Here is a 21,962-nt window from a genome sequence, read left to right on the forward strand (position 1 = left end):
CAGTATGTTTGAAAGTGCCTGTAATGTCTGGATAGGTAAATACAGCAATAACCATAAAATGACCCTTGCAGCACAGAAGCTGGAAATTTATAATGGCATTCCAACAGAAAAAGTTGAAATTCTGCATTTTATTGAACATTTTCACATTATAAATATTTTGCATCAAATAATTTGAGATCTTATTCAAATTGTGTTACGGTTAATGGTGTTGAAACATCCAAGCATGAAAGTGAAAGATTTATGGGTACTTGTAGACAACACCTAGGATGCCTGACCACTGTGGAACAGCAAACAAAATACTCTACAGTCAAAACATTAAGATTACAAATTGGAGGAAGTCATGCTTAAATTGACCAAACATTGGCCACCAAGACATAAGGGTGCCAAGCCCTAAAAGAGCCATAAAACAGATCCCTACATTCAAAGAATGGAGTTACGAGATAACTGGCAAAATTTGGGGTTTTAAGCCATGAAAGGAGTTGACGAAGACAGAACCTTCGAGGTTTGCTAGACAGTGAATATATAAAATAAAAAGGTAAATTCACATTACTTCAAATTAACAGTGACAGGAGGACAAGGGGGACAGATGCACTGCAGCAACTCGCCAAGGCTTCTTCGACAGCACCCGCGACCTCTACCACCTAGAAGGACAAGGGCAGCAGGCGCATGGGAACAACACCACCTGCACGTTCCCCTCCAAGTCACACACCATCCCGACTTGGAAATATATCGCCGTTCCTTCATTGTCGCTGGGTCAAAATCCTGGAACTCCCTTCCTAACAGCACTGTGGGAGAACCGTCACCACACGGACTGCAGCGGTTCAAGAAGGCGGCTCACCACCACCTTCTCGAGGGCAATTAGGGATGGGCAATAAATGCCGGCCTTGCCAGTGACGCCCACATCCCGTGAACGAATAAAAAAAAACACACGTTCAAACAGGCAAAAAGCAAACTCGAGTGATATTGCAAAGTTCTTCGTACAAAGTGATCAATAAGTGAACAGATTTCTGGGCAGGATGGCAGAGGCAAAAAAACTTCAAACTCAGAAGCAGTTGAATACTATGATTGGGAAGGGCAGAAATCACTAGGTTGTGTCTGAACGGATGAGTTTTCCTCATACATAACTAGTGACGTTCAGTTTTTTAAAAAAGTTTGTTTTCTTCACATAAAAGAAAGATAAGCAAAGCTGCTTGAGCTGCCACCCCAGCTATGGTTCAGTTTATATCTGCTTTTCATTTAACATTCTAATTTGTTTTAGAAATAGAAGCAATTGCTTTATACAAATTAGTATACATCTAAGTACATAGAAACTAAGAACATCTCTAAATAATCTCCTCCCAAGCAAACTACCATCTTGGCCTGATCTTGTCCACAATGCCTTTATTGTACAAGTATAGGACACAGCTTGTACTGTCAATGCTCAGTTTCCGGACACCCAACATTTCTTGAACTAATGTATTCATTCTGAGTATCAATATCCTCATTCACATTTGCAAATTAAATTGCTTTAAGGTTTACTGTGGGACAGAACTGCTATCAAGTGAACTTGTCAGCTTCTATTTATTTGTCATCAGCTATCAGTTACTTAAACACTGAGTGACTTCATGACGCTGGAACAGTACGAGTATTCATCCACAGAACAAATGGAACTAATCGAGCACTCTGCTTTTGCTTCATTCTGGGACTTAAACCAGCACACATGAATCACCAGTCTTCCAAGGTCAAATTCACTTGTAGCGTGTTAAGCTATCACTTGAAATTAAAGTCACATTATTAGGAGATTGTGCAAGACACTGCCATAAAAAATTAATAGGCTCTAGGAGTTAGCCTTATTATGTATTTAGACAGAGCACTATAATCTGGGCTCAGTGCACACTCTCAAATGCAGATTGAGTACAGCAACACCCTTTATATCGCTGGCTCCCAATGGGCCAGCACATTTTTTTTGTTTCTCAATGACTGAGTACAGTCATAAATCTAAACTATTTACAATGTACTAACCTTGAATTGGTTCTGGAATGAAATTTATCCTCAAAATGGATAAGCTTGAAGCTAGGAACAATTTGGAATAGAGAAATGGTTGAGTTTACGCTGCGATTCAAACGGTCAAGTTTTGGATCTGATCCAACCTTCAAACCTCAACATTGCTCTCTGGCTTTCAGTGAGGGGACAGAGGGAGAAGGAGAAAGAAAGTGAAGTGGAACAGGTTTTCCAATTTTGGACAGGGAGGCAAGAATGAAACATAAGAATATGCATAGTAGGTGGCTAGACAAGGGAAGAGAAATGGTCCCTCACGTAAGCACATTTTCCATGAGTGGCATGGATATGTCTGCAGGCTGGATGATCCCTATTTGAGGAAAGCAGTTTGGGGAGCAGGAAAGAGAGGAAGGAGAAAATTTTTAAACTACTTTAAATATATTAGAGTTTCATCCCATTTTAAAAATACATGATTGAGGCAACATTGTCCCAGGTAAGGCAAGCTTCACAATTGCACTTATGCATTTTTAGAATAAAAAGCATCCTAACAAAGCCCACCTATATGCACTTCGAATATAGTTAGAAACACAGCACAGGTGCTATACTGTGGGTTCCTTTTGAGCTTCCTGAAGAATAATTTTGGGGATTAAAGGGTTAGATGCGGATAGGTTGCATAAAATTGGCCTATATTCCCTTGAGTTTAAAAGGTTGAGGGGTGATCTAACAGAGGTGTTTCTAAATGTTAAAAGGGATTTGTTAGGATAGATACAGAGAAACTATTTTCTCTGGTAGGGGAATCCAGACCAAGGGGGCATAATCTTAAAATTAGAGTCAGGCCAGTCAGGAGTGAAGTCAGAAAGCAATTCTTCACACAAAGTAGTAAAAACCAGGAACTTGCCTCCAAAAGGCTGTGGATGCTGGATCAATTGAACCTTTCAAGACAATTTTGTTATGCAAGGGTATCAAGAGATATGGAGCAAAGGCAGGTAAATGGAGTTGAGGTACAGATTAGCCATGATCTAACTGAATTGCGGAAGTGTTGAGGGACTGAATGGCTTACTCATGTTCCTATGTTCTTATAAAATTACCCGTCAGAAAGCAAAACACCTAAGTATTACAATACTCGGAAGTAATCCTTAAGCTTCCTGTCTAAAACAGCATCTAACTATTTTGATGGCTAATGTTCCTAAACATTTAAAAGGCAAAATAAAAGTTGGTATAGCCTATTTTAGTATTTCAATCCCTTACAAAATCACATTGCAGGCCAGAAAAAAGAAAGTAACTTACAACTTGTAAGGACAGAATGGCAAGTTACACAAACTCGGGCCTCTTTCATGTCCATATAATTTAGCTTGCATTTCAGACTGCAACATGCTGTACAGAAAACCTACAGAAAAGAAAGGAGAAATCAAAAAAGGATTCATACAAAAATAGTTAATTGCATAATAAAACAAAAGTAGTCAAAAAGACTTCACAATGATCAAATTCTAGCAATGTTCTAACTTTGATCTTGTATATGGCAAAAATATTTATGCAATGAACTTAAGCTATACGATTGTGAAATAGTTGAACATACATATTGAGCACTGTCCCACAATTTTAATTCTAACCTCTCACAGCCTGAACACAAGAAACCACCTTATGATGTGCATCATTAAGCAGAACTAGAGAAAACCAGATAGAACTCTGATGATGGTGCATGTGTGTAAACGCACAAAGCGTGGTAAAGATTGGTGAGCTCTAAGCGCAAATAGCCACATGGGAATACGATGTCGTGGTGATAACGGAGACCTAGCTCAAAAAAGGGCAGGATTGGGTACTAAATATTCCTGGATACAAGGTGTTCAGGAAAGATAGGGAAGGGTTGGCAGTATCAATTAAGGAGAATACTGCAATGCTGGAGAGAGAAGAAGATGTCCTGGAAAGGTCAAGGTTAAGAAATAAAAAAAGAGGTGCCATTACACTACTGGGTGTATTCTATAGGCCTCCAACTAGTGGGCAGGAGATAGAGGAGCAAATTTGCAGGGAAATTACAGAGAGGTGCAAAAGCTATAGAGTAGTGATAACTGGGGACTTATAAACTGGGATAACAATAATAAAGGGGCACAGAGGGGGGAGGAATTTTTGAAATGTGCTCAGGTTAACTTTCTTAACCAGTACATTTCTGGCCCAACGAGGAAGGGAGGCATTGCCGAGCTTGGAATGAGGTTTTTTAAAAAAATTTGTTCATGGGATGTAGGTGTTGCTGGCAAGGCCAGCATTTATTGCCATCCCTAATTGTCCTTGAGAAGGTGGTGGTGAGCCACCTTCATGTGGGCCAAGTGGAGTGTCAGTGGGAGAGCATTTAGGGAGCAGCGATCATAGTATCATAAGGTTTAGAATAGCTATGGAAAAGGTCACAGACCACTCTAAAGTAACAACACTCAATTGGAGAAGGACCAGTTTCAATGGGATGGGAACAGATCTGGCCCGGGTAAATTGGAATCAAAGATTGGCAGGCAAAACTGTAATTGAACAGTGGGCAGCCTTTTAGGGGGAGATGGTTTGGGTACAGTCTAGGAACATTCCCACGAGGCAGAAAAGTTAGGGCAACTGAAGCCAGAGCTCCCTAGATGACAATAGAGATAGTGAGTAAGATGAAATGGAAAAAAGGGACATATGACAGGTTGATAACACTAGTGAGAACCAGGCAGAATAGAGAAAGTTCAGAGGGGAAGTGAATTAGGAAATAAGAGGGGCAAAGAGTATGAGAATAGACTGGCAGCCAACATGAAAGGGAATCCAAAAGCCTTCTACAGGCATGTAAACAGTAAATGGGTAAGAGGAGGGGTGGGCCGATTAGGGACCATAAAGGAGATCTACTCATGGAGGCAGAGGGGATGGTTGAGGTACTAAATGAGTACTTTGCGTCTGTCTTTACCAAGGAAAGAGATGCTGCCACAGTCTCTGATTGTTGCGCGGACACCACGCAACAATCGCCAAACAGGAGGGTTCTCTCCCTGTCGGGGAACACTTCAGCAGTCATGGACATTCAGCCACCGACCTTCGGGTAAGCATACTCCAAGGCGGCCTTCGAGACACACGACAACGCAAAATCGTCGAGCAGAAATTGATAGCCAAGTTCCGCACCCATGAGGACGGCCTCAACCGGGATCTTGGGTTCATGTCACACTACACGTAACCCCACCAGCGAACAAATGTTATCTGTTTTTAATATAACGGGTCATTGACTGTCTTCCTTATCTCTCTCTCTCTCTCTCTCTCTTTTTTGGGGGTTTGTATATTCGGTGGCCTTTTTAGGTGACACCTTTCTGTCTGCTCACTGTGATTGCCTTGGCAACGGGCAGTAATCACCAGGCATTGTTTTGTGATCTTAAAATGCGAAGGATTCGAAAATGTCATTTCCACACCGCCTGAGGAAGGGGAAAGCTCCCGAAAGCTTGTGGGATTAAAAATAAAATTGTTGGACTATAACTTGGTGTTGTAAAATTGTTTACAATCAGTAAAGGAAGATATAGCTGAGATACTGGATGGGCTAAAAATTGATGAAGAAGAGATACTTGAAAGGCTAGCTGTACTTAAATTAGATAAGTCACCCGGTCCGGATGAGATGCATCCTAGGTTGCTGAGGGAAAGTAAGGGTGGAAATTGCAGAGGTACTGGCCATAATCTTCCAAACATCCGTAGATACGGGGGTGATGCCAGAGGATTGGAGAATTGCAGAATTGCAAATGTCGCACCTTGTTCAAAAAAGGGTGTAAAGATAAACCCAGTAACTACAAGCCAGTCAGTTTAATCTCGGTGGTGGGGAAACTTTTAGAAACAATAATCTGGGACAGAATTAACAGTTACTTGGAGGAGGATGGATTGATTAGGAGAAGCCAGCACGGATTTGTTAAAGACAAATCGTGTTTAACTAACTTGATTGAGCTTTTTGATGAGGTAACAGTGAGGGTAGATGAGGGCAAGGCAGTTGATGTGGTGTATATGGACTTTCAAAAGGCACTTTATAAAGATAAGCCTACTGTCCGGCACATCAAGACTGTAGCCCATGGAATAAAGGGGGCAGTAGCAACATGGATACAGAATTGGCTCAGGGACAGGAAACAGAGTGCAATGGTGAACAGTTGTTTTTCAGACAAGGAGGGAGGTGTACAGTGGTGTTCCCCAGGGGTCAGTGCTGGGATCACTGCTTTTCTTGATATATATTAATGACTTGGACTTGGGTGTACAGGGCACAATTTTAAAATTTGCAGATGACAAAACTTGGAAGGATAGTAAACAGTGAGGAGGATAGTGATAGAATTCAAGAGGATATAGACAGGCTGGTGGCTTGGGTGGATACGTGGCAGATGAAATTTAACGCAGAAAAATGGGAAGTGATCATTTCATTAGGAAGAACGAGGAGAGGCAATATAAACTAGAGAGCACAACTCTAGAAGGGGTACAGGAACAGAGAGATCTGGGGGTATATGTGCATAAATCGTTGAAGATGGCAGGGCAGGTTGAGAAAGTGGTTAAAAAAGCATATGGGATCCTGGGCTTTATAAATAGAGGCAGAGTACAAAAGTATGGAAGTCACGATGAACCTTTATAAAGCACTGGTTCGGCCACAACTGGAGTATTGTGTCCAGTTCTGGGCACCGCACTTCAGGAAAGATGTCAAGGCCTTAGAAAGGATGCAGAAGAGATTTACTGGAATGATTCCAGGGATGAGGGACTTTAGTATGTGGATAGACCAGAGAAGCTGGAGTTGTTCTCCTTGGAACAGAGACGGCTGCAAGGAGATTTGATAGAGGTATTCAAAATCACGAAGGGTCTGGACAGAGTAGATAGAGAGAAACTGTTCCCATTGGCGGAAGGGTCAAGGACCAGAGGACGTAGATTTAAGGTGATTGGCAAAAGAACCAAAAAGGTGACATGAGGAAAAACTTTTTTTTTAAAAAAACACAGCGAGTGGTTAGAATCTGGAATGCACTGCCTGAGGGGGTGGTGGAGGCAGATTCAATCATGGCCTTCAATAGGGAACTGGATAAGTACTTGAAAGGACAAAAATTGAAGGGCTACAGGGAAAGGGCAGGGGAGTGGGACTAGCTGGATTGCTCTTGCATAGAGCCAGCATGGACTCAATGGGCCGAATGGCCTCCTTCCATGGTGTAACTTTTCTATGAAACAATGAAGAAGATTCAAAGGAAAACAATTTTGAAGAACGTTTCTGGGATTTAATGTTCCAAATTATAGAGTGACTTTCCAAATATAGCTGTCGTCTAAGAATGTCTTCAGTGCTGCAGTCAGTTCAACATGAGTTGTGGGGAAGTTACTGGAATCTATCAGGGACGGAATGACTCAGCACGAGCTGATCAGAGTCAGCATGGATTTGTGAATGGTAGGTCATGTTTGACTAATGTAGTTGAATTTTTTTTTAAAAAGGTCACTAACATGCTGGATAGGGGCGTGACTGTGGATGTTATCAAATGCCTTCTGGAAGTCCGTATAGATAAGGTTCCATGCAAGAGATTATTAGCAAAAAATTGTAGCACACAGAATTGGAGGTAAGCTTATGACAGGGGTTAATAATTGTTTGGCAGGTAGGAGAGTGTGTAGGGAGAGAGGACTAGTTCTCTGACTGGTATGATGTAACAAGTGGTGTTCCCAAAGGATCTGTACGGGGGTCTCAGCTTTTCACCATATATACCAATGACTTGGATATACAACACTCCCTTCATCAAAGTTTTCAAATGACATTAAGTTAGGAGACACAGTAAGTTGTGTGGATAGGAGCAAGAAGTTAGAAAGGGATATAGACAAATCAAGTGGGTGGGAAAAACTATGGCAAATGGAGTTCAATGTGGGGCAGCATGAGGTTATCCATTTTGGATGCGAGAAAGACAAAATCGGAACATTTTCTTAATGGCGAGAGACCAGGAACTGTGGAGCAGCAAAGGATTCGGTTAACCAGGTACAAAAAGTAATCTAAAAGGCTTACGGAATGTTTTCCTTTATCCCCAGGGACTGGAATACAAAAGGGGAGGAGATATGCTTCAGTTGTACAGAGGTATTGTCAGACCCCCATCTGGAGTTTTGGGCACCACACCTCAGGAAGCATATATTGGCCTTTTAGAGGGTACAGTGCAGATTTGCCAGAATAATACCAGGGCTTAAAGGTTACATTATGAGGCCAGATTGCATATACTTGGTTTGTATTCCTTTGAATTTAGACAGTTGGGGGGTTATCTAATTGAGGTATTTAAAATGATAATGGGATCTGATAGACTAGATAGAGAAACTATTTCCGCTGGTGGAGGTATCCAGAACAGGGGGCACAATCTTAAAATTAGAGCAAGGCTAATTTAAGAGTGAAATCAGGAAGAATTTTTTCATAACAAAGGGTAGTGGAAATCTGGGACCCTCTCCTCCAAAAGGCTGCAGTGCTGGGTCAATTGCAATTTTCACGACAGATTGATACATTTTTGTTAAGGAATACTTAAGGGTCAAAGTAGGGTAAATGGAGTTGAGGTACAGATCAGCCATGATCTAATAGAATAGCAGAATAGGCTCAAGGAGCTGGTTGGCCTGCTCCAATTCCTATAACACTGCCAGTAGGTGCCAAGTGACCGACCTTAGCACAAAAAGGTGTATGGTCCCAAACAACTTCAACTCACCAGTATTGCACAGTAACATGGGTCTGATCAATCGTTGCTTTTGCTCAATCTTCGATACTAAATTTAGTATTAAAAGATGCTGAATAACTTAAGACTGCTTTTCCTGCCTGCTTTGAAATTTTATGCACGATACTAGTCGTCTTCAGGGTTTCCTTACTGGTATCAACGACTGTCTAGGCACTTCAATTGTTTGATAGTGGCTGGAACCTTAGTCATTTGCAGCTGATCTATCTACTCTTCTGTAGCCTTGGATAATAGTTTTTCCAACAGTAAATGTCTCCATTAAGTGATCTAGCAGTTGGGTGGTTCAATGAGTTCATCCAATGAGTAGCTGACCCATGAAATAGGGAACGTTCCATGTTGTACGCCTTGATGTGTTTAGTTGATTTCAACTGAGACAGTGGTTGGGGCATTAGGGGATGAAATCATGACAGGGCTACAAGCCAAGATTTCAGTTCCATTGATAGTGACTAAATTTTCTTGCTGCAGTAGAACTATTATTCATCATAATGGAAGGGAATTCATGGTTAATGGAAAAATGGCAGAAAAGAGCCCTCAAATTGCATTGTTGATGGCCACTGAGATTTGAATGCTCTGCTTCTCCCCAACCATTCTCAGTCCTTTCCTACAGCAGATACCAGCAAAATCAGCTGGCACTACACGGCTGTTCCATTCACTCACAGCTCCTGCTTCCCACCCCACCCCCCCTCATCCCAAGACACACCGCAGACCTAGAGAGTGGTCTTGTCACCACCAACAAGCCTCTCAGTTATAGGCACTAAAGACAGTATGCACTCAACTCCAAAGCAAGCGAGCACTACAAAAGTGACTGATACCAAGGATATTAAGGGGAAGCTCGATAAGTACATGAGGGAGGCTCACATGGAGCATAAACACTGCCATGGACCAGGTGGGCCGAATGGCATGTTTCTGTGCTGCAGATTCTATGTAATTCCATGGTCACCAATATTGTCTCTGGCAAAAGGAAAACATTACCAGTACAACTACTGCAGTAATGAATAAGACCAAGGAGACAGTCTAGAGCAGGAAGGTGACCACAGCTTTGCTGAGATTGCAAACACTGCCCTAGGGTCCCATATAGTAAAGATATTAAGAGCAGAACAGATTTTGCCTTGAGCACAGAAGCACTTGAGGGTTACTATCTGTCTCAGATAAGTAAGCTGAGAAAACAAAACAAATTTGAAGTTGAATTTGATAGAGCAAGTAGGGAGAAACTGTTTCCTCTGGCAAGTGGGTCGGTAACCAGGTCACAGATTTAAAATAAATGGCAAAAAGAACTACAGGGAAATTAGGAGAAATTTTTTCACAGAAGGAGGTTTAGATATGGAATAGTGGTGGAAGCAGATTCCATTAGGAACTTTCAAAATGCAATTGGACATCTACCTGAAGAGGACTAATTTGCAGGGTTTTGGGGCTAAATTGGACAGCTCTTTCAAGGAACTGGCACAGGCACGACAGGCTGAATGGACTCCTTCTGTGCTGTAAGATTCTATGATTCGAAGTTCAAACCAAGAAGCCAATAATGCCATCAGCAGCCAACACAGCACTGATATGCCAACTTTAAAAATCAGTCCAGAGCCTGCCCATTTAACAAATTCTTGTGCCAGTAAGTGGAACCTATGCTGAACATAAGCTGGTACAGTAGCCATTCCTTCACTAGCATGAGTGTGTTTAAATAGGCAGGCTATCTAAGTAGACAATTTCAAAACACTGAAATCAGCAAAACCCACTAACGGGATCATTGGAAGTGAATGAATACTGCCTTTAGCACTCACCTTTGGAAGGGGGCAATGATATGATACTGGGGGAACATTTTTGCCATCTCTTTTGGATCTATAGGGTCCAGCAGCTGGATTTGCAAACGCACTTTTTGGTGGTGGGGGGGGGGGGGGGGGGGGGGGAAACACCGGGGGTGGGGGTGAGGGAGGGAAAGAGTGAGAAACAGAGCCAAGAGTCAGATTAGCTGTTACATGCCAGCTGATCACACCATTGAAAGAGTGTTGCTGAAAATTAGGCACTCACCTTATCCTCCTTCTGAAAGAACTCAAGTTCTACTATATTTTGGCCAGGTTTGTGGCACTTGAATTTTTATGAAATATATGTGTGGGGGGTGGGGGTGGGGCAATCACTGCAGTCAGCTGTATCAAGAAAGAAGCATCATGGCAATTACAAGACAGCAAGAAATGAGATCTGGAGTGGAAACTCGAGAGCTACTCATTACTAAAAATGAGTATTAAGCTGATGTCAAATCATTACAGAAAAATAGAATAAATTTCTGCAGGAATGAGCAATTTAGAAAATCCACACAAGAGCAAATGCAAATTCTCTTATTTAAAATATAGCACTATGATCAAACTACTTTTAAAACCTGTTAAATGGACCTAAATCTTTAGGAGAGAACAGTTATGAAGGCCAGACCACTGAATTGGAGTTCCAGTCATAGATTCTCTGCTGTTTAACAAGACTGGATGTAAAGTCACTTAAATATTACCAATTTTAATCTCAAAACTAATATGCAGTATTGTTGATCCACATTATGTGCAAATGCTAAAGATTACAGGAACAATTTAAATCTAGAAAGCTCAATTATTTTACAAGCAAACAATTCCAATAAAGTGGAAGACTTGAGCACAAATCACTAATCAATTTTTACATTACACAATTTGATTTATTATGCTTATTTAGAACACACACATAGCCAGCAACACTATTTGGGGAAATTAAAGTACTTCACCTCTCAAGGGAATATTTTTCATGGAAAGTAAAGTTCCATTAAATAGGAAACGATTACAGGGGGAAAGAGGGAAAATCAATAAGGCGACCATCAACAGCTTGAAGTTAATGCAGTTTTCAATCTGGAACTTCCCAAATCACTGATCTATCTTTTCATTTTTAAATACAAAACCATGCAGAATCTTGCAGTTCATATATTTTGTAACTGAATTTGTTTAAAAAATGGAATGAAAAGTAAAGTGTCACAAATTCATTATTGTTCTGTCATGGATAGATAAACCTCTCACAAATAAAAACAGATGACCCAACAAATTTCAAGTAGTTTATTTGCATTTACAAACGACTTCAAAATTCAATGCTGTTCCTCAATGCAAATCCAACAGTCTTCAAGTGTTAAAGCACTTTTTGGTCTTAATCCATAGCCAATTATTTTTTTTGGACAACTATCATCATTGAAGTATTACCAATAAATCCAAGACAGCAATTCAAATCAATTTTGAGAATCCAAGTTAAAGTTTCAAGGTTGTGAACCAGGACAATTATTTACTTACCCTGGGCTGGAAACATTGGATATCACAGCACAAATAGCACCCATGTGCATGAACAAATGATTCAAATCTCGATTTTAGCAGTGTAAAGAAAAAAAAAGCTTTCATTTATATAGCACTGTATATTTTTTAATGATGTCCCAAAGCACTTTACAATCAATGTATTACTTTTCAAAGTCACCTTTGTGTAGGCAAACTGAATTTAACTCATTCTTTTCTAAGACATCAGAATCCTTACTTCCCATACTCTACAATTTCTATTGACATCGTCCAATAAATAGCTCGATTTAACTCAGTGGTCTCCCAATCTTAAATCTGGATTGTGTTTTGCACTATGGGCCGTGGTCCTTCATAACTTTTTTTTTTAAATTTGAAAAGCCTAGGTAATTAGAAAAAAATGCCAGCTAAGTTAGATATTCCATTCATTAGCTACTTTGCTGATACATTAATGATTCAATTTACTTGTAGATTCACAACACTTAATTTCAGCTTACCAACTATAAAGGCTAACTATAAACTAGTCATACAGTTGTACAATTATGTCCGACATTTCTATTACCTAACCACATTTACAAATGTGGCCACTGAGATGCAACAGATGGAGGATATAGAAATGGTTGAGGCACATCAAAAGGGACGAGAGGAAAATCCAGTGAAGATGTACTGATGACACTAGAACAGACAGGAATTGAAATTATGGTAGATTATATATATTTTGACTTTCAAGGAGTTTGATAACGGGCACATAAAAAGATTAAGGCCCATAGCATTAAAGGTAATGTGGTGAAAAGATACAGGGATGGATGAAGGACAGTAAACAAAAAATATAACAAGTTCACAGATGTGCTATGGTAAAGATTCATATATATCCATTGTAATAATCAGACCCACACCTCTATTACTATTCTGTAAACCAACAATATCAAATACAATAGACATGAACTGTATTTCCTTTTTAGTACTGGAATTTTACTAGTTAATAACCCCCATTTTACTTTGCTTACAAAGTAAGTGAAAGATCAAAATAGAAGCTATGACAAGTACTAGAATACCACAAAATGTAGTCAGGCAAACATTCTAGCAAAATGCTGCCAACTAACACCTAAAATTTAACAGGTAGTTGCAGCAGTCTTAAGTACAAGCATACTACATCATGAACTGGTGAGACTCAAATTACCCAGCACAAGCTACAATTCCTAGCCAGGCTGTTAGAGGAGGTGCTGAGCAGAGAACAAGCAGTGACCTAGGAGAGGAAAGAGCAAAAAAGTCATCCTTTGAGCTGCTCGTGTATCACTAAATTTCTAGCAACAAATAGGAGTTGAAGCACAAGTCACCTGCTGTTATTCACTGAGGAACAGTGCCATTCCCAACAACTCAACTTAAAACAATATCTACCTTTTCGGTCGTTTTCCAAAGCACACCACTGGTCAGCCACTGGATTCACATCCTGTTTAAATCATATGACTTAAAGCCACAGAATGCAATCAAGAGTAAAACATATTAAACGTACAAAGAGAAACCATGTGAGCAATTGAGAGGCCAATTTCTCAATGTGACTTTTTAAAAAAAATCAAGTCCAACCCTAAATATCACCCCAAAGATTATTGAATCATTGCAAATGAAATAGTAATCACTCAGCTTGCAGCTCTAATCTTTCAAAATGCTTACACAAGTAAACTTTTTTTCTGCAAAATGTAAAGTGTACTTAAATTAGAAAGATAACTCACCTTTCCACAAGCTCTGCAGTGATGACGCCTCTTTGTGAATGTAAACTTCAGCTCACATTTCATGCAGTTTGGTGCTTGGGAATCTGGTACCCATACTGGAGCTACATCACCCAGAGTTGTAAATGGCTTTCTGAGGGGTCCTGGAAACTGTCCAGCTCTCAGGTCATTATCCGGACTTTCAGATCCCAAAGTATAATCTGAGTTGATATCTTTGGAAGCCCCAGCATAACACACTCCTAAATCATCACCATTACTGCTGCAATCTGGTACTAAAGCAGCACCATTCAAAGCACACAGGGGGGAATCCTCTGGGGGGTCTGTTTTATCAATAAAACCTATATTTTTGTTTTTTACATTGTACACAGGGTTAGTTGAGCCCAAGTCGTTCAATAATTGGTTAGTCAAAGGCTTTGGGATCTGTAGTTTCAGGTTCAACGGTTGCTTGGGTCTAGCACCTCCAAATGGAATACTGACTGGTTGTGCGTTATTTAGAGCTAATTTTGCCGCATCTTCTTGTGCACAAGTTACTGTGGCAGACAGGCTGGGAGTGTTAAAATAATTGTCTTTCAACTGATCAGCAATATCTGTAGAAATACTTAATCTGGCCAATCCATTAGCCACTCCTGCTTCCATTGCATCGTTTTCCCGGTGTTGGGTGTAGTTGTAACTTTCTGACTTGCTCTCCTCAATCTCCTTCTCTTCAGTAACTGAATCTTCCTTTAAAGGCAAAGACAAAGATTTAGAAACACAAGCTGTGGTTGAACTTGGGATAGATGTAGCGTCTAATCCATCACACGAACAGCAAGGCGTTGACACCTGTTCCTTCACGTCAGCACACGGGGTATGTGATTCTTCCAACCAATCTTCACAAGGAACCATAGATTCTGCCAATGGTTTTGTTAGATCTAAAACAATCTCACCATTATTTCCAGAGTCCTCATCCATAATTTTGCTTTGTACCAATGCATCCTCTTCCAATGCTTGATGATTGCTTTGCCTCATGTCCTGAGTTAACAGATCAAACGTTATTTCAGACTGAGATGATGGCATTTTACTTGAATGGTAAGACAGATCAGTGGTATATCCCTGCATGAACAGAATGTCATTGCTTTCACTAGCATTTTGGCAAACAGTCATTTCATTGCTTATACTCATCTTACTGATGTCATTCTCTAAATGGTGACTATTATCTCCACAATTACCATTATTTGAGGAGTTACATTGTACTGCAATCAAATTTGGTTTGTTGTCGACAGAACAGGACTTAGATTGTTGAGATTGTGTTTTTTGAAAGTCCATTTTTAGCCCAGTAAAATTATCTAGGTCATCCAATCTCTGTGCATTAGCTATTCCATCCAGATTTCCATCTACATCATCTCCAGTTTTTACAACCAAGTTATTTTCAATGTGTGTTAAGGACTCATCTTCGAGGTCTGTAACAGCATCATTTGCTTCAGTCTTTCCAGAGAATGAATCACTTAATTCATTTATGTCAGTAGCACCATCCAACCCAGACAATACATTACGTTCACAAATAACTGATAAATCATCAACCATCCAAGACTCCTTTGAATTAGGTGATACATTTTCCAAATCTGTACAGTTCTTTAAACTTTCAAATGAAGTTTTTACAGACAGCTCATCTGTACAGAGTGTGTTTAATTGTTGAATATTTTTCATTATAACAGTCTTCTCAGTTTGACCATTCACGTCAGGTAACAACTGGCCACTTTGCAGGTTTGTGTTTTCTACTATAAAGCTATTAACATTCAACATATTTTGGCTGTTTGAGTTGTCCTCCTGCAATAGGTCACCACACTGTGCTGGCTGGCTGTCAGAATTCTGTACAATTAACCCAAGTATACTTGAAGAATTCATATCTTCAGAAAAACATAGTTCATTTTCACAAGCAGACTGCACTGATGATTCAAAAGAATTTGACCAATGATCACAATTATTGTTTTTGTTCGTCACAGGAACTCTTCCGTCATTAATCCACTTCACGTCAAGCCCTAGATTTTCTGTGGCATTGTTTCCATTAAGACAGTGATCCCCTCCCCCAAACACTGCAATCTCGGATTTAGGTGAAGAACAACATTTTAGTCTTGCTTGCACCTCATTGGATAATGCTCCCACATTCACATTAGACAAGGCTGGATTTAGTGACAGCAGATGAGAAGGTGGATCCAAAATCTGACTCCACTTTGTCTCAAATACACTTGGGGACTCAGTGTCATCTGGAAAAAAGAAACCCAGATATTATTACAAATATAAACCTTCTTTAATTCTACTGCTATTAACTTATTCTTGTCAACTACATAATCGTCATTTACCTCTCCTTGGATCAACTCTTGGAAAACCAAAGAAACGTCCATCAAAAGGACACTTGAAAAGGTATCTACTAAAAGGATAACATTTCCACTTTCTCTCAGGCACTTCATTTACATTTAATGCTCCTAAAACAGGCAATACAAATTTATATAAAAAATCTGATCAATATTTTATTACAGGCCACATACAAATGATTTAGAACATTTCACTGGACCTTCAGCTAGCACCAGGTAAATTTTTGCAAGCACAGTTTGTAATAATGATCAACTGTTCAGCTGAACACAAACTTCATAAAGCACTTTGCTGATGTAAAGATTGTAACACCTAATCAAATTTGACTGGACATTGTTAAGAAACCACACTTGTGCCCCACTTTACAGAGTATAGTAAATATCTTTAATTCCAGGAAACTTAAGCAGAAACTATTGAAACTGGGAAGACATCAAAACACTACCGAAACACAGATGACATACAGAAACTATATGCAAACTGAATTCAAACATGATAATCCATAGAATTTTATAATTTTAAGCATAGGCCGTCATTTGGCCTTCTGTACCTGTGCCAACTCTCAGTTATCCACAGTCCCATTCCCCTGTTCTTTCCTATAACCTTTAAACATTTTCTTCTACAGATATTTATCCAAGTCTCTTTTAAAAGCTATTACGGATTCCACTTCTACCACTGTTTCTGGTAGAGCACTCCATGCCCCAACAACCCTCTGCATAAAATATTTCTCTTATCCTCTTCCTTTGTTCTTTTGATAATTTTAAATGTATGCCCTCTATAGTTACCGTCAGTGGAAACAGTTTTCCTGATTTACATTATCAAAACCTCTCAATTTGGAGTAACTATTATATCTCCTCTTAACTTTCTTTGTTCTATTGAAAGGAGGCCCAATTTCTTGATTTTACTGTTTCAATTAGTAATTAAGGGAAACAAAAAGTGCAAATGCTGGAAATCTGAAATAAAACACAAAATGCTGAAAGTACACAGGTCAGCATTTATGAAAAGACACATTAATGATGGCTAAATGATAAAACAGGCATTTTGGTGCAATTGGGGGATAAAATGAAAAAGGGAGATATGCTAATGTCAGAGATGGAGTATAAGGGTTGATTACCTACAAACTGCTCAACAGAAAGTTGTTGGATGATCAATAAGGTGATGAAGTCATAAAAAAGACAAAAGAATGTGCAATCAATATAGGGTGAAAAGACATTGTAGACCCAGACAAAGAGGGGGGAAGGCAAGCAGCAAATGCACATCAGAAAAAAAACCCAAAAATCCTACCAAAACAGTGCTGAGCAAAGTAAAAACAGGTCAACCTGTATCCTGATGGTGTCCACCAGCCTCTGCATTCACCAGATCATAGTTATGCATTTACACCACCTACGAGATTCCCTCACCAAGCACATTTTCCCATCCTCTCTGCTTTCCAGAGGGACCAGTCCCTTAGTGATATAAAGGAAAGACTTTCATTTATATAGCACCTTTCACCACCTTGGGACATCCCCAATCACTTTACAACCAATGAAGTACTTCTGAAGTGTAGTCACTGTTGTAATGTAGGAAATGCGGTAGCCAATTTGTGCACAGCAAGGCCCCCACAAACAGCAATGAAACAAATGACAAGATCATGTATTTTAGGTGTTGGTTGAGGGATAAATGTTGGCCAGGACGTGGGGAGAACGCCCCTGCTCTTCTTCGAATAGTACCAGGGGATCTTTAAAGTCCACCTGAGAGGGCAGGCGGGGCCTCGGCTTAATGTCTCATCCATAAGATGGTACCTCCAACAGTGCAGCATTCGCTCAGTACCTTTTTTCCACCACCCTTATTTTTCCAGACGTCATCCCTCAGCATCTTCCCATGCAACTAGAGGAGATGCAACAACTGTCCCATTTATCTATTCTACCAAACCACTATCCAGGGTTGAAACACCCATTCCATTTGATACAGCAATCAAGATATACTTCTTTCAATCTAGAATACTGTATTTGCTGCTCACAGTGTAGTCTTATTTACATTGGGGAAACCCAACACAGATTAGGTGAATGCTCGTTTTATTATTTGTCTTGGGATGTGGGCAACACTTGCAAGGCAGTATTTATTGCCCATCCAGAGCTGCCCTGAGGGCATTAAGAGTCAACCACAGCTGAGATAGTTACATGTTTGGCAGAGGAGTGGTAGGTTCCCTTACCTGAAGAACAGTGGTGAACCAGTTGGGTTTTTATAACAATCTGGCAGCTTCCAGTCTTTTTCTGCTATGTATTCATAAACCCAAATTACCACATTTATTGGATTCAATTATCCAACTTGTCAGTGGGTTTCCAGTCCAATGCCATAATCACTAGGTCTCCGTACTGAACATTTCCAGTCTGTCCAAAAGTATGATGCTAACCTCCTTGTAGCTTGCCATATTAACTCTCCTGCCCATTCCCACTCTGACATCTTAGTCTTTGAATTGGAAAAGTATAGGAGATGCAAGGGGATCAATGCAAGCTTGAGGAACAAATATTGTACCATATCTTTCTGCAGCTCTCTGGACTAAACACTTCAGTAACTTCAGACCTTACCTATATCCTTCACTTTCTTCAAAGCACAGGGTGCTTGTGATGTGGGGTTGGTCTGTCGGTATCTGGAGCAAGGGGAGGTGGCCTGACATTTGAAATGGAGGACCTTTATCTCAATGCTGACAGCGGTCTAAGTCTGTGATGTTCACCTGCTTTTCTCCCCCTCTTCTGAGGAGAGACAAAACCACATGTTTTGATAGCAATTTCAGTTCAACTTCTGATCTGTTGCATTCATAGCCTGGTTCCACTCTCCCTTTATCTCATTTTTGTGTGGGTCTTTCCATGTCTTTTAACCCTACACTATTTGCGGTCTTTGGGGAGATGATGGAGAGACACACCAAATTATATTTTACGTCATCGCACAGTTTTCTATTAGTCTGAAAGTCATTAAACCCATTTACTCCCTCTCCGCAAATGGCATATCTCTTGATTCCCACTTTTTCTCTCAATTTTTTTCCCCCAACCTTATTAAAATTCCTATTTATCTTTCAGTCTTCAGTTCTGATGGAGTTACAGACCTGAAACATCAATAACGGGTTTTTTTATCTTCACATATGCTGAGTGACCAGCTGTGTATTTCCAGAATGTTCTGTTTTTATTTTATACATTAAAATATTTTACTGTGGTATGAAAGTTGTCACAGAACAACATCTCAAAAGATGGGAAACAACTTTTAAATACAGTTTAAAATGGAAAGTAACTAGCATGCATAACAGAATCAAATAACTGGCACAAATTCAAATGATACAAGTGCCATCAAACTACAGCATATGCAACAGAAATAAACAAAAACACAGCCAACTACTATAGTTAAAAGTACACAACTGAAGAAAATATACTAATGCAACATCCCTGTGCATCAGTGTAAAATTTCCAAAACCCTAAATCTGAACAGTGCTGATAAGACAACATACAATTATACAGACACAAACAGAAACTATTGCACAGAACAACTCAAAATATATACCGCAACTGTCATTTTACAGAAAAGAAACTATTTACAATCACTTCCAATACAATTTACTCATGTCTGAATGCTGACAATTGTGGTGCAGACACCAGTTTTCTCCCCCCTGTAAATCACCAGCTCCCAACATCTTCTCATTATATACATTTCACTGAAAGGTGAAAAACAGGTATCACCAATGTAGGTGTCTCACACGCAGGCCTCTTCTGATTTGTCATTCCTACTTGCATTAAAAATTTCAATTTCATTGCAGGCAATAACATTTGAATACTGAAGTCTAAGATCTGTATGACAATTGGTCCAAACTATCAGCTTTTAAATACTGTTCCAGTCAGAATCCTCCTTTATAAGCATTATTAAACTACACTCATTACACAAATCTGGTGCCAAATCCAATCTAATTCTGAATTGTAATTGATACTAAACAAAGCCATAACCATCTCGCCAAAAACTTTCCCTAATTATTGTGCAGTATTAAATACTAATACTGAATAGGTGATTCCCAAAGCTATATAAGGCATGCTTGTTTGGCAGTACAACCTGAATAGACTTAAAATTGCAGTATCTTCCAGTACAAACCCAAAATTCTTGTTGGTTTTGTTTGTTTATAAATCCTCCAACAGTTCCTTCACTTGCTCGTAAACCCCTTTACCAAAGGGTACTTGTAATTACTACTATAACAGTTTCCTTGGGAATCTAACAAATGCAAGCCAACAAGCCAGCACAACAAGATCCCCTAGTTCCAGGGCATACGATGCATTCTGCTGCTGATGTACAGCAGTCTGGAGCAGGTTGAAAACAAAACAGAAATGTCCCTGAACGACCATGAACAGTCTTAGACACAACATGGACCTGTGACACCCACTGGTGGGAAAAAAAACTCCTAAAAGGCAAAGGCTCCACTTTGGTAGTTAAAAAACTATAGGTCAACAAATGAAGTAAGAGACAGTATCAAACTGAATGAAAAGGCTTACACAAATGCAAGGAAAAGTGGAAATCCAGCAGATTGGGAGTGCCATAAAAAGCATCAAAGGCTAAAAGGGCTATAAAAAGCAACAAAGAAGGCAGAGGTGCAAAAAAAAAGGCAATATGAAAAAAAGTGCAGGAAGAGAACAAAATGCAAGCAAGGGAACTTAAAAATAAGGGGAGGATCTCGGTGGATTTAATACAAGTTTAAAAAAATGGTAATGGAGAATGTAATGGGACTTCAGACAGACAAATGTCCAGGACCTGCTGGTTTTCATCCCAAGGTATTAAAAGAAATCTGTGAGGAAATTGCAATCCTTCATTAGCCGAGGCATAGAATAAAAGAGCAGGGAGGTTATGCTAGTTCTGTTTAAAACACTAGTTAGACCACAGCTAGAGTACTCCGTACAGTTCTGGTCACCACATTACAGGAAAGGTGTGATTGCACTAGAAAGGGTACAGAGAAGATTTGAGGATGTTGCCAGGACTGGAGTATTTTTAGTTATGAGGAAAGACTGGATAGACTGGGGTTGTTTTCTTTGGAACAGAGAAGGCTGAGGGGAGATTTAATTGAGGTGTATAAAATTATATGGGGCCTAGATAGAGTGGACAGGAAGGACCTATTCCCCTTAGCAGAGAGGTCAATAACCAAGGGGCATAGATTAAAAGTAATTGGTAGAGGATTAGAGGGGAGTTGAGGATAAATGTTTTCACCCAGATGATGGTGGGGTCTGGAACTCACTGCCTGAAAGGGTGGTAGAGGCAGAAACCCTCACCACAACTTGGATATGCACTTGAAGTGTAACCTACAAGGCTACAGACCAAGAGCTGGAAAGCGGGATTAGGGTGAATGGTTCTTTTTCAGCCGGCACAGACATGGGTCGAATGGCCTCCTTCTGTTCCGTAAATTTCTAAATGCATTAGTCAAAATTTTCCATAGCTTCCTAGATTCAGGAATTGTATCCTTAGATTAGAAAATTGAAAACGTCACCATTATTTAAGAAGGGAGAGAGAAACCAGGTTACAACATGTCAGTTTAACATCAATTGTGGGGAAGTTACTGGAATCTCTCATCAGGGACAGCAACTGAGCACTTGGATAGTATCAGCTGATGAAAGAGAATCAGCATGGATTTGTGAAGGGTACATCACCTTTGCAGATGACACTAAGCTAGGAGGCACAGTAAGTTGTGTGGATGGGAGGATGGACATTACACAGGGACGTAGCCAGATTAAGTGAGTGGGCAAAACTTTAGCAGAGGGCGTTCAATTGTTTGTGAGGGGGGGGGGGGGGGGGGGAGAAAGACGGGCAGGGCATGCTGTAGGAAGCATGAGGTCATCCACTTTGGATCTGAGAAAGAAAAATTGAAATATTTTCTTGACTGCAAGCTGTCGAGGAGCAAAGAGATTTAGGTGTCCATGTACACAAATCACTAAAAGCTAGTGCATAGGTATAAA

The 21,962-nt window shown here is 40.0% G+C and overlaps 1 protein-coding gene across 3 annotated transcripts in view; it reads right to left on the reverse strand.

Annotated features, from left to right (window-relative positions):
• zfyve9a (zinc finger, FYVE domain containing 9a) overlaps positions 1-21,962 on the reverse strand; it is a 93,255-nt gene that overhangs the window by 31,730 nt on the left and 39,563 nt on the right. Inside the window, exons 4-7 of one of the 3 annotated variants that reach the window (XM_067990207.1) lie at positions 15,784-15,905; positions 13,669-14,673; positions 3,265-3,364; positions 2,002-2,052 (exon numbers count right to left, since the gene is read on the reverse strand). In XM_067990207.1, the coding sequence (XP_067846308.1) occupies positions 2,002-2,052; positions 3,265-3,364; positions 13,669-14,673; positions 15,784-15,905 (1,278 nt within the window). Of the gene's footprint in view, positions 1-2,001; positions 2,053-3,264; positions 3,365-13,668; positions 15,906-21,962 lie in introns of all 3 variants that reach the window. The other 2 variants (XM_067990205.1, XM_067990206.1) reach the window with 2 other exon arrangements.

Source organism: Heptranchias perlo, chromosome 9, assembly GCF_035084215.1.
Source record: "Heptranchias perlo isolate sHepPer1 chromosome 9, sHepPer1.hap1, whole genome shotgun sequence".
Classification (NCBI taxonomy): Eukaryota; Metazoa; Chordata; class Chondrichthyes; order Hexanchiformes; family Hexanchidae; genus Heptranchias; species Heptranchias perlo.